This window comes from Xyrauchen texanus, chromosome 11 (genome assembly GCF_025860055.1).
Source record: "Xyrauchen texanus isolate HMW12.3.18 chromosome 11, RBS_HiC_50CHRs, whole genome shotgun sequence".
NCBI lineage: Eukaryota > Metazoa > Chordata > Actinopteri > Cypriniformes > Catostomidae > Xyrauchen > Xyrauchen texanus.
The window spans coordinates 32140799-32157624 of record NC_068286.1 but is presented as its reverse complement, the minus strand read 5'-3'; the positions used below and the strand labels follow the sequence as shown (position 1 = coordinate 32157624).

The following is a 16826-nucleotide window of genomic DNA, read 5'->3' as shown; positions in this document are numbered from 1 at the left end:
AGAACTTGAAGTACAGTGGGATAGAGATGACATTGTTGGTCAGTGGTGTGTCATCAGATATGACGATGAGGTTTACCCTGGAACCATTGTTGAAGTGAGTGAGACACATGTTCATGTTAAGTGCATGCACAGAGTGGGACACAATCGTTACTACTGGCCAATGCGAGAGGATGCACTCTGGTATCCATTTGAGGATGTGCTCAGGTTGATTCCTGCCCCACAGCACGTGACAGCACGTCATGTTGAAATAAAAAGAGATGTGTGGGAAGATATTGCCAAATCATATCTTCATGGCTAAGGACATGCATGCACACGCACACACACACACACGCTAACAAACACATGGCACAAACACACGGTCAAGCACACACACATATAGACACCAGACGTGTATAGTCCAGGTGCCAGAAAGTAAAAATCCTGCCATGTTTTTGGATCTGCCTCTACATCTAGAACAGGTGTTTTCACTAACGAGCTCATCTACCTGGTAGAGGAGCTGGTTTAGTGATGATTGGAACAGCTGCTGGACAGGATTTCTACTTTCTGGCACCTGGACTATACACCTCTGATATACACACATGCACAGATAAAGACACACACACACACAAACACACTCAAAGATTACTTGATTGAGCTTGACAAAGTCATTGAAAAACAAACCATAATTGGCCATGTTCTTGGGTTAGAAAATGGGGAGTGTGTTCTGTGTCCGCCGGTTTCATGGGTGCCTGGAAGTTGGAGGGTATGCCAATGTTTTACTTGGGTTCTGACATATGAATGTTTTTGAGACACAACTGTTTGCACTATTAAATTTTTGATCCAATGCAGCACACTTATTCTGTTAACCAACAGAATAAAACACTATTTGGTTATTGTTACTTATTGCAGTGCACTATTCTTTTTTGTTCAATACAATGCACTGTATTTCATTCCACAAACAAGATTTTCAAAATTTTTACATGGTGGAATTTTTGTGTAAGTGCTGTTTTTGATACTTTTGTTGTTGTTGTTTTCTATGTTAGGATCTCTTGCTTATGCTATATGTGCTTGTTAATAAAGTTGTGATTGATCCTTGTAAACTGATGTGCGTCTGTATTTCTCCTTTATGTCATGAAATATTCACCAGGTCTTGATTAAATGCAATAAAAGATTAGCTAACATATAATAATTGATATAGTTTAGGATTGTTTTTGTTAAATACATCATCCTACTTTGTAATGTCCAGTCAACTATGTTACTTTTGTCAACTATGATACTGGGCTGTCAATTAAGTTACCATTATGTTTTTTAAAAAATATATGTATTTCAATGGTTCCCTAATCTCCAAGTAAATATTTAGAAACTGAGTAGCTGTCAAATATATACCACAGCATAATTTCATCAAGAAAATTATCATGAATCAAGCAGTTTGGAAACAAAATATACAGACCGGTTACTTCAGTACTTGAAATTTGGGGTTTCAATTGAACAAAATGTGTATTTTCTTAATTAATTGGGTATTTTAATTGAAAAGGTTGGTAAACAGACACATATTCTTCCAAGAGTAATGATTTTTTTAAATGTCTGCCATTTACTTAAAGTTAAAACTTATAGGTTTTGTCCGTAACATAGTTGACCAAATAATGAGTAAACTTCTTGTTTTTAAAACTAAATATCTGAAATCAATTATGCCTGAGCTTGGCAATGACTAAAAACAAAATATTTCAGGGATGATTTATCAGGGAAGATAATAATATTTTGTAAATAAATATATTTTTTTCCAGAATTATTCAAACTCAAAATCTCCCACAATTATATATTGACCCAGTTGATGAATGATTTGTGTAAAGATACCACCCTCCCCCTCCACACACACACTGTCTATGAATGTCATTACCTGACAGCTGCTATGCTGTGGCCGTTGCCATGGATTCCTGGTGAATGGCTCAAATCTGTGACCTCTGACTTCTAATTTGTGCTCAGTCACCATACAAACATCAACAATCTAATACAGTCCATAGAGAGAGAGAAAGAGAGAGAGAGAGAGAGAGAGAGAGAGAGAGAGAGAGAGAGAGAGAGAGAGAGAGAGAGAGAGAGAGAGAGAGATGAACTGTTCAATGTTCATCTGAGGCACATCTACACATTTTAATTAAGCTCTGCATTATGTCAACATTATCTGGTACAAAGCCGAATTACAATTGCCCCCTAGTCCTTTTATTTAACATATTAATCACAAAGCATGTACTGTGTGCTAACAAAAGAGCTGTGGGTTTTTGACCAATGGAGATTTGTCTTTGTGTAGATTTCCACTCAGTAATCTTTTGATTTCTCTAAAGACTCTTTTAGACTCTTTTTAAAAGTCTTTTAATAGAACTGACAACACAAAGATCTAAAACAGAACTTGATCAAAGAAGTTTTTTCTTTTCAATAGTTTTATTTTCTTTACGCAAATTACTTATTTAAATATATTGATTTGCATACATTATCACACACCTCATGAGAAAATTGATCATGCCAACTGTTTGTATATGCGTGTGCAAGTGTTTTTTTTTTTTTACTCCAAAGCAAAATTAAATTGCTCAGATATCACTCTTTCATAGCTTATATGTGTCATGATTCATTGTTGTCTGCCCTGTGTTTTGCCTCTGTCATCTGTTTACCATGGACTACACTTCCCATAATTCCCTGCCCTCATCACTGCCAGCTGTCTTCCATTGTCCTCACCTGTGTTTCATTTACTCATTAGTCTTTGTGTATTTACTGCCCTGTTGTTTGCTCATTCCTTGTCAGTTGTTGTATGTGTTTTGATCTTCTGTTTTTGGCCTGGTCCCATTGTTCATGTTTTCACTGTTCCTGTGTTTTTCCCCATTGTGGAGGTTTATATTGTTCCTATGTTTACCCTGTTAATCTGTACTTTGTTTATTTTATTAAATACTTTTAGCTGCATTTAGATCCTGCTCCTGTGACCTCCCTCCTTGTAACAATATGAGACTTAATGGTGTTTCCGTGTTCCAGATATATTTCCCTGACATTCAGTAGGATAAATAAAAACAAATTAGGCAATTGTTGCCTGACTAAGCAGCGCACTATGAGTATAGAGTAGTACAATTATGTAGACATAACATAGCAATAATTTTGTTTTGAAAGGACAAGAGTTCATCTTGAAATCTCTGACTTTATTGCAGGCTTTGGTATCTTGGTAGATCTGAGCACAGTGTAAGAAACTGTTAAGAACACTTCTGAAAATCTATAAAGGAGACCAGGGACTTAAAACTCAAATTATTTAATTGCGGTTCGTTCTGAGCAGAAACAGTATACATTCTGGTTCCAGCATTCTGCAGCCTCCTTCCCAAATGCTAACTGGTTAGAGTTAAAAGAATGGTTGATAGTGTTCTTTTTCAAATAAGAGTGCTCTGAGATAAAGGTGGGTGATATACCAGCTGCAGTGTTTCCAGATCTCACAAGAGAATCAAGGCACCTGTTTTTGGAAAATCAAGCTCAAAATGAGGGTATTGCCTTACCTAAAAATAAGTGATACAAATATTTTACATATGGAGGAATTTTAAGGATATAAATCTTAACAAACCATATACAGTAGTCTTTATATGGTAACTTCTTTTCAATTAATTTTACTGTTATAAACCCTTTGATCTTTGGTTTCAAGAAGAAATTATCAGAACTAAAGTAACCAGTTATTAACCAGTTACCAAGCATATCAAAATAATGTGTTCATGCTAGAACAATTAAAAGAGATTTCGTTCCTATTTTCAGTTACGTTCTGCAAAAACCATTTGTTTGTTTTCAGTTTACATTTTCGTTCCTTGATCCGTTTTTAGTCCCTTAAGAAGACATAAAATTACTGGGAGAAATATCTAAGCAGGATACGTAAATAAAAGTCTCCCTTTGTTTGTCTTATTCCTGTCAAGGAGAAACAATTGAGATTATCCTTTTTTTTTTCATTATTTCTCTCTCCTAAGGGTGTAACTGTCATTCAAACCTTCAGTAGCTTCTGCAAAATCGCTCTAATTACCCGAATTGCATTTAAGAATTGACATCTAAAAGTCGCATCTCTCCTGGGTGCATTACTAAAAAGCGCGCAGACCAACAAAAGGCAAACCTGATTATCAATATTCTCCTCAGGGGCTACATTTGCATCGCTGTAACCTTTCAATGGAAGGCAGGGAAGTCAGAGGATAATTTCCTGTTTCTTTGCCATTCTCTCTTGTTTAATTGGCTTGAGAGGCTTTGCCCTTTGTGGTCCTGTCTGCATTTTCTCTGGTCGACTCTCTTCTGTTTATTCCACTCGCTTGGCGTGAGAAGCACCAGCACAGCATTATCTTTGAGGGTGAGCTGAGAGAGCGTTTTGTAATGTAGCACTCGTTTTCTGTTCTCTAAAGCAACAAGACACTCAATACTTCAGAGTCAACAATAATGGCAATTTCATTGCACTTAAAATTCATAAACAATATAAATTCCCTTGAGAAGCTAAACATTTACCATCATATCAGTCAAGCATCACATTTTGTTCAAAACAATTAAGACCAAATGTAAGTTTTTGCTGTTTATCTATATCATACTTTTAATAAACTTGCAAAAGTACTATTCTTAATCGCTATCATTGTCTTGTTTAACAATACAAATATCTACGTACACGTCCTTAAAACAGGATAGATTAAAAAGCAAGGTATTAAGCCTTGTTTTCACAGAATGTAAATTGAATATTTTATTTAGGTAAATAATCTTAAAAAAAAAAAAAAAAGATCTTTGGAAATGTGAGTTTTTACAATCAGTGTAATATTTTTGCTGCATATTCTAAAGGTCTAAGAGATATTTTTCACCAAACTGATCTTTAGGTAAATTTATTCAGAATATAATTTTTGTCATATTTTCAAAAGACATCCATCATTAGAAGTTAATATATTTAATATCATGCACATAAATTCCTTTCAATACACATGCCCTGTGCAGTGGCATTACATGAAACATGAAAAACTAAAAATATGCAGTTTGCTGCCATTAGCTTTTTCATGATGATGTGGTGGATGGCATCTTTTCCATTATTAATGCCGTAATCCCACTAACTGTCGGTAAATAGCCATGTCAGCAGTGAAACGAAATGGAGGAGAGTGCAGATTAATGCATTTGTCAGTGCCTCAGTGTGACTACGGACACATTACGGCCTTTGCCATAAAATCAGGGTGAAATTACTGTACTTATCGTAAGATTGTAAGGTAAGTCAGACAACAGGTTTTCCAAAAGCACTGCAGTGACAGTAATTGGCTCTTCGGTTGAGAGTTCCTCTAAAGTCAAAGCACCTGCTGTAATATTAATGCAAAATCAACAGCAGTTTTTGATCAGAAAAGAGAACACATTCATAGATGTGCTGCGTCCCGCTGAGAGTAAAAGCAGAAATTGTGTGAGGACAATTTGAGTTTACTTCTTGTTACTTTGGCATATAAAACACCAATAAATTTGGGTTACATGTTAAAAAGTCGATTTTTATGTTTGCTGAAGAAATAGTTTTTTTTATGAAATAATGTATTGTACTATTTTTAGAGTTAGGGGTTTGTTCAAATCAATAACTCCAAGTAAGAGCAATAGTCATAGTGATGCTTGCCATAGTGCCAGTTAATATATAATTATATATATATATATATATATATATATATATATATACTGTGTGTGTGTGTATATATATATATATATATATATATATATATATATATATATATATGTTATAGATTAGATGAAATGGCAAACACATCTGGTGTTTCTCCATTTGTTTTTTTTTGTGTGTAAGTTATAGACAGGCAAGAAAGAGAGAGAGAAGGAGAATGTGTCATATGGATAAATGTCAGTGGGTGCTTCATCGACAGCAGGCCCTCCCCTCCCTGTTGAAATGCCATGTGTAAATCGTAGTTCCAGGGCCGACAGCCAGCCTCCCAGAGCAGAATAATGAGATTACAGCACTCGCTGCCACTGTGGACACATTGGGGTGGGCTGGAGAGGCACACATAAACCTGGCTTACACAAAGAGAGCAAATCAACTACATTTCACACACACTGAAGGAAAAAGTAGGCTTTACACAGAAGCATATTACAATTACCCCTCTTTCTCACTTTTCCACTATCAGTCCCTCACTCTTACGCCCTTATTATGCCTTCAGTCTCTCTCTCAATCACATACCATCTCTGAAACTCTCATTCACAGACCAATGAAGGTAACATGCACTGTTGATGCAGCAGACAGCTTTGGGAATAAATGTTCCCAAATTTTAAAGGTTCCGAAAAGTCTAATGCCATAGGAGAACCATTTAAAATTCCACTAAGAATTTTTAATTGTCTAGTTCTTAAGAAAATCATCCACAGTGGCTCCAAGAGGTACTTGAACACAATAATATTCTGGGATCAATACATGTTAAGCTCAATCAACAGCAATTGTGGCATACTGTTAATTACCACAAAAATGTATTTGGATTTGCCCCTCACTTTCTTTAAAAAAAAAAAAAGAAAAAATGAAAGAAAGAATGCGTAAACATTCAAATGCTCACTGTTTCAAAAGTATAGCCACAAGACATAAACAATATGCGTGTTAACATGATTTTAATGTGATTAAATGGCTTACTAACTATTTCTGTGTAAATTTATATTAAATTGTACAACTCTGTTGCCATGACGACATAACGCTGTGAACACTAAAACCCTAAAACAACCATAAGTATGATGATTTAAACAACTTCACAGCTCAAATAATACACAAGTTTTAACAGACCAATTAAAGTAAGTGCTTTTATAAAATTATAAGCATCACATTTCTGCCTTTAAACCCCCTAAAAACTGGCCCCATTAATTTCCACTGTAAGTGTATTATTGTAACCTTGATATTTGCTTTTTTAAAGAAAATGAGGGATGACTTGAAATAGTTTTTTGTGGTAATCAACATTATGCCACAAATGCTGTCTGCTGAGCTTAACTATTGTTTATATTACGGTGAAAACCAACAATTGGGCATTTCCCGAAGTCCCTGTGTGACCCATCACATTTTATTTTTAATTATATTAATTTTGTTATATTGGTTATCTTCATTTGGGGGTTTTATCATATGTTGTTTAGTTCATGTTTATTGCATTATTTGAATGTGACATGTGTTACTCTGATGGTTTTCCTGTTTGTTTTGCAGCAAATTGTCCATTGTTGCCAAATAATTATTGCAAGTTCACCACCACCGGTGAAGAGCTGCATACTTCTGGCAAACCTTTGCAGCACATCAGAAGCTAATTTGTATGTAAAAATGAGTGGCAAATTTGTGGCAAGTTTGCTGCTAATTTGCAGAACACTAGATTTTTTTGTAAGGGTGAAGCATGGTGAACCGTCTAGGTTACGTATGTAACCTCCGTTCCCCGATGGAGGGAACGAGACGTTGTGTCAGAGAAGCGACACTAGGGGTCTCTCTTGAGCGCCGATATTCACCTCTGAACTATGAAAAAAGGCCAATGAGAGTTGGCAACCAGTATTTGCATGTCCCGCCCCCGGACATACGGGTATTTAAGCGGCGCAAATACGGGAGTTCATTCAGGATTTTTCTGAGGAGCCGGAAATGGTCCGGCCACAACAGTGGCTCGGCTCAGCGACGTGGCAGGGGAGACACAACGTCTCATTCCCTCCATCGGGGAACGGAGGTTACATACGTAACCTAGACGTTCCCCTTCTGTCGCTCTCTCCACGTTGTGTCAGAGAAGCGACACTAGGGGTCCACTTATAAAAGTGCCATGCGCTGAGCCGTGTACGTGAACTGCTGATACAGGAGCAAGCAGGTATTCTTACGTGCAGGACGACCAACTGTATCAGGCTGCACGTATCCTTCCCCAATGCCCCATTTAAGCCATCAGGATTCCTTATCGTTACCCTGGAGGGGGGAACAAGGTGCTGGCCGCCAATCTGGGAACGGGCCAAGCCTGGCCGGGCCTCTTTTCTCTCTATGTTTCTCGCATAGAGCAACTAAGGCCGGGGCCCTTACACGCATTGAGGGAAGGGGGTCTTAGCCCTTATTCAGGGTGGAGAAGACCCTGCGGAGGCCACGCCTACCCGAGAGGGGAGGCAAGTTTAAGTGGCAAAACCATCAGAGGCCTGACTTAGGGCCAATGTGGAAAAGTTGGTGCGGTGGTGGATCCAGCCCCATAGAGGGGGAACATACAGCATGGCAACCGAGGCAGCCGTGACTGCCTAAGGGAAACACGGGGGTCCGCTCGCCAGAGGGGACAGAACCGGAGTGTTACACACAGGGGGAGTCCGAAGGAGGCCTTACCTGTGGAGTACCTATACCAGTACAGGGTAGCTTGCGGTACCCGCAGTGGCTTGTGTCGGCGAGTTCCTCCGCTGAACAGCGACCCACGAGGGCTAGGGAGGAATCAACCAGTGTCCCAAACCTGGGATCTCCTGGGAATGAAGGCGCACTGTTTCCCCTGGTTAGGGGGAAAGGCGCTAGGTGCAAGCGATTCACCCGGTCAGATCGTGGGCGTGCTACCGAGTTCTACGGGCTCGGTACCTGAGAAAACACGGGACGATACTGACTCAACTCGGAGATTGTAGAATCTCGCAAAAGTGTTAGGTGTTGCCCAGCCCGCTGCTCTACAAATGTCTGCTAGGGCAGTGCCCCTAGCCAGTGCCCATGAGGACGCAACACTCCTGGTGGAGTGGGCTCGGACCCGCAAGGGGGGGGCATGGCCTGGGTGTGATAAGCCAGGGAAATGGCGTCGACAACCCAGTGGGCGAGTCTCTGCTTGGAGACAGCGTTCCCTTTCTGCTGTCCCCCAAAGCAGACGAAGAGCTGCTCAGAGCGTCTGGTGCTCTGTGTGCGGTCCAAATAAATTCGTAAAGCACGTACTGGACACAGCAGTGAAAGGGCTGGATCTGCCTCCTCCCGGGGCAGCGCTTGCAGGTTCACCACCTGATCCCTGAAGGGTGTGGTAGGAACCTTGGGCACATAGCCCGGTCGCGGTCTTAGGATCATGAAAGTGTCTGCTGGACCGAACTCCAGGCAAGCGTCGCTAACAGAGAACGTATGCAGGTCCCCGACCCTCTTGATGGAAGCGAGCGCGATCAGCAGGGCGGTCTTGAGAGAGAGGGCGCTGAGTCCAACTGAGTCAAGCAGCTTGAAGGGGGGTCTCTGGAGTCCCGTAAGGACGACTGAGAGATCCCAGGAGGGAAACAGGTTAGGCCGGGAGGGAGTTATCCTCCGGGCACCTTTTAGGAACCTGACGATTAAGTCGTGCTTACCAAGAGACTTGCCGTCTACCGTGTCGTGGTGGGCCGCGATAGCGGCGACATACACCTTGAGGGTGGAGGGGGACAGCCTCCTCTCCAGCCTCTCCTGAAGAAACACGAGCACTGACCTAACTGCGGGTCTTCGGCTCGGGAAGAACACCAGTCCGCGAACAGATGCCAATTTAGAGCGTAAAGATGCCTGGTAGAGGGGGCTCTGGCTTAATTGATTGTATCTATGACGGTCGATGGTAGGCCGGCTAGATCTTCCGCATCCCATCCAAGGGCCAGACGTGGAGATTCCAGAGGTCTGGGTGCGGGTGCCAGAGCATGCCCCGTCCCTGAGAAAGAAGGTCCTTCCTCAGGGGAATTCGCCAGGGAGGGGCTGTCGTGAGGAGCGTGAGGTTCAAAAACCAAGTCCGGATGGGCCAGTAAGGGGCTACCAGAATGACTTGCTCCTCGTCCTCCCTGACCTTGCATAGCACCTTGGCGGTTTATGTAGGCTACGACCGTGGTGCTGTCTGTCCTGACTAAGACGTGTTTGTTCCGAATTAACGGGAGAAACTTCTGCAAGGCCAGAAAAACAGCCAGCAGCTCTAGGCAGTTGATGTGCCAGCGCAGCGGGCCTCGGTTCCACCGGCCTGCGGCTGCGCACCCGTTGCACACGGCGCCCCAACCCAATTTGGAGGCGTCGGTTGTGACCAGAACGCGTCGGGACACCTGCTGCAAGGGTACTCCTGCCCTTAGAAAGCAGAGGTCTGTCCAGGGTTTGAAGGTTTGGCGGCAGGCAGAAGTAACTTTTACGTTGTGCGTGCCACGGCGCCATGCTCGTCTCAGGACTCGAGTACGGAGCCAGTGCTGAAGTGGTCTCATATGCATCAACCCCAGCGGCCCGGCCGCCGCGGAGGATGCCATATGCCCCAGGAGCTGTTGGAAACGTTTTAGCAGGACCACGGCGCCTGGCTTGAAGGAAGCGAGGCATTTCAGCACTGACTGAGCACGCTCGTTAGAGAGACGTGCTGTCATTGAGACTGAGTCTAACTCCAGACAGAGAAAAGAGATGCTCTGGACCGGGGAGAGCTTGCTCTTTTCCCAGTTGACCTGAAGCCCCAAACGGCTGAGGTGGCTGAGCACCTGGTCTCTGTGTGCGCATAGTAACTCTCGGGAGTGGGCCAGTATGAACCAGTCGTCGAGGTAATTGAGTATGCGTATGCCGGCTTCTCGGAGCGGGGCAAGAGCTGCCTCTGCGACTTTCGTGAAGATGCGAGGGGACAGAGACAGGCCGAAGGGGAGGACTTTGTACTGATATGCCTGGCCGTCGAACGCGAACCGTAGGAAGGGTCGATGTCGAGGGCGAATTGAGACGTGGAAGTATGCGTCCTTCAGGTCTACCACTGCGAACCAATCTAGATGCCGGACGCCAGATAGAATTTGTTTCTGGGTGAGCATTTTGAACAGGAGTTTGGACAAGGTCCGATTGAAAACTCGCAGGTCCAAGATCGGTCGTAAGCCGCCGCCTTTCTTGGGTACAACAATGTAAGGACTGTAGAAACCCTTCTTAGTTTCGGTTGGAGGGACAGGCTCTATCGCGTCCTTTAATAGAAGGGAGGCGATTTCTTCGCGCAGGGAATGGGCATGTTGGCCATGTACTGCGGAAAAATGTACGCCCACGAAGGGGGCGGAGACCTGGCAAACTGAATTGTGTAACCGAGTTGAATGGTCCGGTGCAGCCAGCGTGACGGGTTGGGCAGTTAAAGCCACGCCTCTAAGCTCCGTGCTAGGGGCACCAAGGGGACGAGTTTTTTGGACGTACCCGGCGGGGCTTCGCAGCGGTGCGGAACAGGTAATGCGGCGTTGGGAGGCAACGTGGCATCCTGAGGCTCCGGTGCTGAGAATAAACTCAAAGCACTTACCTTGCTCCGCGCACCCAGCAGAGGGCGGGTTCGTGACTGAGGAGGAGGTCTGATGCTGGCATCCTCTGGACTCGTCTGAACCGGCCGGCCGGGGAACAGTCGTGAGGCTGAAGGCGGGGACACCGCGTCCATGGAGTCGGGACTGTTGAGGCCTGAAAGCAGAGTGCCGTGAGAACGGCATTTGCGGGCCATGTGCCCCAGAGACAAAGGAAATAGCTCTTTTATTGAGAATTTGGGTACCGCAGCCCCTGTTAAGGGGTGCAGCAAATGAAAAAACAAAGGATTCTCCTCCCGGCCCTCCACCGGGGGACGGAGCGGTCTTACCACCTCCGGAGCTAACGTCTTGGGCTCTGGGTGCGTAGTCTCAGGAGCGCCTGGGAGCCTTCCGGGTCCTTGAGGGGGTCCGTGAGACAGGGGGCGTGCGCTTCCCGCGGTTTGCTCGACGCTGGGGCTGAGAGCTGGGCCTGGGTAGAGGCGGAGCAGGAGCTTGTCTTCTGGCCGCGGGAGGATGCCCTTGGCGAGCAGACAGGGCATGGGCCGTGGTGGCAGGCTTGCGGCGAGGCATGATGTGAGAGATGGCCTCCGTCTGCTTCTTTACCGTGGAGAACTGCTGGGCAAAGTCCTCGACGGTGTCGCCGAAGAGGCCGAACTGGGAGACAGGGGCGTTGAGGAAGCGAGTCTTGTCGGCTTCACGCATCTCGATCATGTTCAGCCACAGTTGACATTCCTGGACCATTAGCGTGGCCATCGCCTGCCTGAGCGCTTGCGCTGTGACCTTTGTCGCTCTCAGGGTGACCCCCATGCATGTTGCATAGTGCCTTGGCTTGGTGGACCTGCAGGAGAGCAATGGCATGCAGGGTGGAAGCGGCACGTCCGGTGGCGCTGTAGGCCTTCGCTGTCAGCGAGGAGGTTGCTCTACAGGTCCGGGAAGGGAGTACGGGGCGACCTCGCCAGGTGGTAGGGGTTCCGGGCATAGATGGATCGCAACCGCCCTATCCACCTGGGGAATCGGCGCGTACCCGTGGCGCGCTCCGCCGTCGAGGGTGGCGAGGGCGGACAAGCCTGTGGCGGTGTGACGAGTGGAGAGTGGTGCTCTCTACGAAGACGTCAGCTCGTCATGCACTTCCGGGAAAAACGGAACCGGGGCGAGCCCAGACCCCAGGAACCAGTCATCCAGCCGTGATGGCTGTGGGGAGGATGGAGGGTTCTAATCCAAGCCCACGCTGTTGGCTGCCCGGGAAACCATGTCGGTCATCTGTGCGTTGGCCTCAGCCTGGGCGTGCAGGCCCGAAAGCGGCAGCCCAGGGGAGTCCTCAGCATCAGATAACACGCCCTCCAATGCCGCGGCGAGCTCATCTGCTTCCATCGCAAGAGGGTCGGCAGACTGGCTGTGAGGCGAGTCGCCGCCGCCTCGAGCACGGACGGGAATCAACGAGCGTGCTGGGGTGTGGGTGGTCCGAGGGGGCGTACCCGGCGGAGCTGCACCCGCTGCCATCCCCAAATCGCCTCCATCACCAGCCGCATCGTCCTCAATCCCGTGGGAAGAAGGAGCAACACGGGGGGCGGGTGGAGTGGCTTGCTCACGGTTGTAAGCAAGCCGCGATCGCAGTAAGAACATGAACCATCCACAAACGCAGCCTCGGTGTGATCGCTACCCAGACACACGAGACAGCGCCTGTGGCCGTCTAAAGCGGAGAGCACTCTACCGCATCCAGAAACAACACAGGGGCGGAAAGGCATCTTTATAAAGACGCGTCCTTAAAAGGACGTTCAACGCCGCTGTGTTTTGCTCTTTTAGAGGAAATTACTCTTTTAAATAAAATCACTCTTTTATGAAAAAAGGACTCGTGAGAGTTCTTTTATGATCTGCACTGTCGAAGCGCCCAGGGGCAGGAATGCACAGCTGTGCAAACAGGAGAAAGCCGCTGTTGTTCGCTGTGGAATCCAACAGCATGCAGCAGATGGATGACAGGAACTCGGTGTGTGATATGCAGCAATCGCAGACACGACCATCGGCTCCGAAGAAATTTTCTGAATGAACTCCCGTATTTGCGCCGCTTAAATACCCGTATGTCCAGGGGTGGGACATGCAAATACTGGTTGCCAACTCTCATTGGCCTTTTTTCATAGTTCAGAGGTGAATATCGGCGCTCAAGAGAGACCCCTAGTGTCGCATCTCTGACACAACATGGAGAGAGCGACAGAAGGGGAACTAGATTTTCTGCAGTAAACTTCTGGCAACCACAGCTGCAAGATTTTTAATTGTAAATTCATCAGTATTTATTTTACAGTGCACATTTAAACTGACTAAATGTCATTGTATTAGATACAAAATATCAAACCAAGGCATCTGCAAACAAATAAAATTAGACTTCTTGTCAGATGTAACTTCACATTTCTGCGCCATTTTTGCAATGACTTTTACTGTAACTGTTAACTGTTCCACAATTTCTTATAAACTGATAGATTTTTTCGGATTTGTCAGTCCACCTGAAGTACACATAGGTGTCAGTATAAACACAGGTGTAGCCCTTCACATTAACATCTTCCACTAATGTTTGACAACCAGAAAGTGTCCAAAAATGTTTTGTCTTTATTACTGTAAGAACAGTATATCTATTATTTTATCATATAAAACCTAACAAATCCCCTTTCTGTGAAATGTCTGCTTGAAAAGCGATCTTGTACTAAACTTTCTTTAAAATAAATGCCCCTTGCTTTGATATATTTCCATTTATTGTAACGGCATTCACATATATTCGAGTGTGGCTTACTTGTTAATAATAATATTTTGGGGGCCACTGCATATTTTAGTACTTAAAGAACCCAGAAACCAAGACTTGAGTCAGCGCAAGAACCGCAAAGAATTAAAAAAATAAATGTCTCTAAAAAAGAAAGTTATTTTCTGAACCAAAAGGACTGAAAAGAACATTTCAAAAAGCTTTCGCTAGATCTGAAAAAAAAAGGATGCATCCATATAGGTCACATCCAGGAGAGAGAGAGAGGAGTTTAATGAATACAATACTTTTGATTAAACAATCCCCTGTCCTCCATTCTTCTACACAAAAAATCCCAGCATCTCAGATCATCTTGGTTGAACACTGCCAGAGGAGAGAAATACATTTGTTCTTTACCTTCTCTGTCTCCAGAGTGTTTTTTTAAGGTCACTATAGCTTCACTTGTGAATTCATGAATTCATTCATACCTCATTCCTTCCATATAAAGAGCAGGTACCAGATGATAGAAATAACACATGCTCACCAAGAGCCAAAGCATCATCTGGCGAAGAATATTAATAATTCAAATCAAATGAACCATTACAACTAAAGCCTATTCCATGATCTTTCCAGATGAAGCGAAAGAGTGAACAGATTTGGTCAAGATTTGCCTTTCAGAGCCTCTAACAGTTTAAGGATTCCACTTATCTAATTACATGCATGACACAAGGTCACGGATGTTGTGAGATGGCTGAGGAACACTTACAGTTCAAAGAGGTAGTCAAGTGTATATTCTATCTGATTTCCATGTAAATAATACAAGAGTTATGCTGCAGCACATAGCAAATCAAAAGTCAGGTTTACAGAGTGCATTCGCAATTGCTGAAAAGACAGACAGACAGACAGACAGACAGACAGATAGATAGACAGATAGATAGATCGATCGATCGATCGATCGATCGATCGATCGATCCGGACAGGATACCGGATACTGCATCCGGATAAAGATACAGGATACTAAGATATACTATTTTTTGTTGTTGAAAGAGTGTCTTTCGTCTGTATGAATCCAGCATTCGTCCATATGTTTTCAAAATTTTACTGATAATGTCTTGTCATATCTCTCTTTTTACTTAAGATGGTGGTACTGTGATTTATTGATTCGTGTAGCATTTATATTTATCATTTTGTTAGTTTCAAAATACCAAATGTCATTTAAGTGAGAATTTTCCAGCACTTTAGTTTATTGAACAGACCTCAATCACCACATAGATCCACTCAATCGGTAGCGCTCGACTCGATATGAGAGCTGAACGCTCGTCCTTATTTTATATAGCCGTCTAAAAATAACTGCTTTCAACGGTATGTCTGCTGTGAGTGAAAATTCCAATAGCCAATCACAGTTCCAGGATAGAATCAAACTCCTCCCAATATACCAGGTTAGTACCACCCCCCTGAATCGCAATAAAAAGCAGTCGGCCCTTTTTTCCATACATGGTTACGCACGGAGTTGATTGACAGGTTTGCACGCCTCTACGATTCGCGAGCATCCGCAGACGCAGACGCTGCTTTGGCTCTACAGTAACCTGTGAGCGCTTTCTGTCGCTGATCCTCAGCCTCCAGAAACATTGTGAGAAAAAAAAACAAAAACAAACGTGTATGGATGGATCCTTTACTTTTAAACGTCTTTTAATATTCGTTGTTAAATTAAACGTTTCGGATGGCGGAGCGCGACTGACCTGAATGTTTGAGTCGCACGCGGATTCCTCGCGCAGAGAATCAAAGTCTCCCAAACGCGCCGTACATAGCTCCAAAAACATGGATGTTCTGGCAAGTTACAGTATTTTTCAAGAACTTCAACTCGTTCACGACACTGGTTACTTCTCCGCGATGCCATCTCTGGAGGAAAACTGGCAGCAGGTGAGTTGCTTTTTATTTCTCGCATAGCAATTTATCCAACTTTTCTCGTGCGTTTTCGGATGTCAGTGCGCTCGTGCGTGCGCGCGCAAACAAATAAAGACGAAGGAAACAATATTTATTGCATTTTACACACGTATAACACTTTTGTACTGAATAGTATTTGATGGAAATACTTATTGATGGAAATACATATAGCTAATTCTCCCACCGAGTGCAATGTAGCTAGACAAGCAAGATAATTAAAATCTAAATAATACAAACACAGACACTTTGAATTATACATCTACATCTGTCTTATCGGTGCTTTTTAAATCCCCTTGCCGTTGCATGGAGTCTCGACTCTACTGCATTATATATAAACGCACGCGCGTGATAGAGTAAAAATGTGTCTGGAAGTTAACCGTGCATGACAGAAGTGCAGAGTGCAGTTTTACATGCACCTGTGTAGAGCTTTGTGTTTAATCAACACATTTTTCTGCAGAATGCCACTTTATTCATGCATGTTAATGAAGCCACGCGGCGCGTATATAGACAAAGCACACTGTCATCCAAATGGACATTGGTTTATGCACCCGCGTGCTTTCATAACGATTTGAGGTTTATGAAATCCATGAATAGAGTAATGTGACTGTGGTATGGGACTGCCTTAAGAGCGCGTGGATGGATGCATGTTTTGCGCAGAGTCGCGCTCTCCGCAGTGCTGAAGCGGGCAACGCATGGTCCATTGATGCCGGTGCTTTGCCTTCTCAACGTGTTCGCAACGTGCATTGATTTTTAGATTGCTCGAGCATTTTTCTCAACCCATGGGTTGTGATTGCATTGGTATTCATGCAATGCGTTCATGTATTTTTCTGAAATGAGAAGTGAGTGCATGCATGCAACGGTGGGTGCATTGACACCATGGCATATTGGTTGGATTAACCTTGCGTTTTGATAGATGGCAATGCAAAATTGTACATCAAGTTGGATTTTAACTCTTGAAAATGGATCACTTGGACTTGGGGGTTGTGTCTGTTGACAAATAAATGGGTAATTA

At 44.1% G+C, this 16826-nt stretch overlaps 1 protein-coding gene across 1 annotated transcript in view; it reads left to right on the top strand.

The window, feature by feature from the left end:
* The first annotated feature begins 15479 nt into the window (after positions 1–15479).
* LOC127651796 (Krueppel-like factor 7) overlaps positions 15480–16826 on the top strand; it is a 62350-nt gene continuing 61003 nt past the window's right edge. Inside the window, exon 1 of the mRNA XM_052137812.1 lies at positions 15480–15790. Within this exon, the coding sequence (XP_051993772.1) occupies positions 15614–15790 (177 nt within the window). The 5' untranslated portion in view covers positions 15480–15613. The remainder of the gene's footprint in view (positions 15791–16826) is intronic.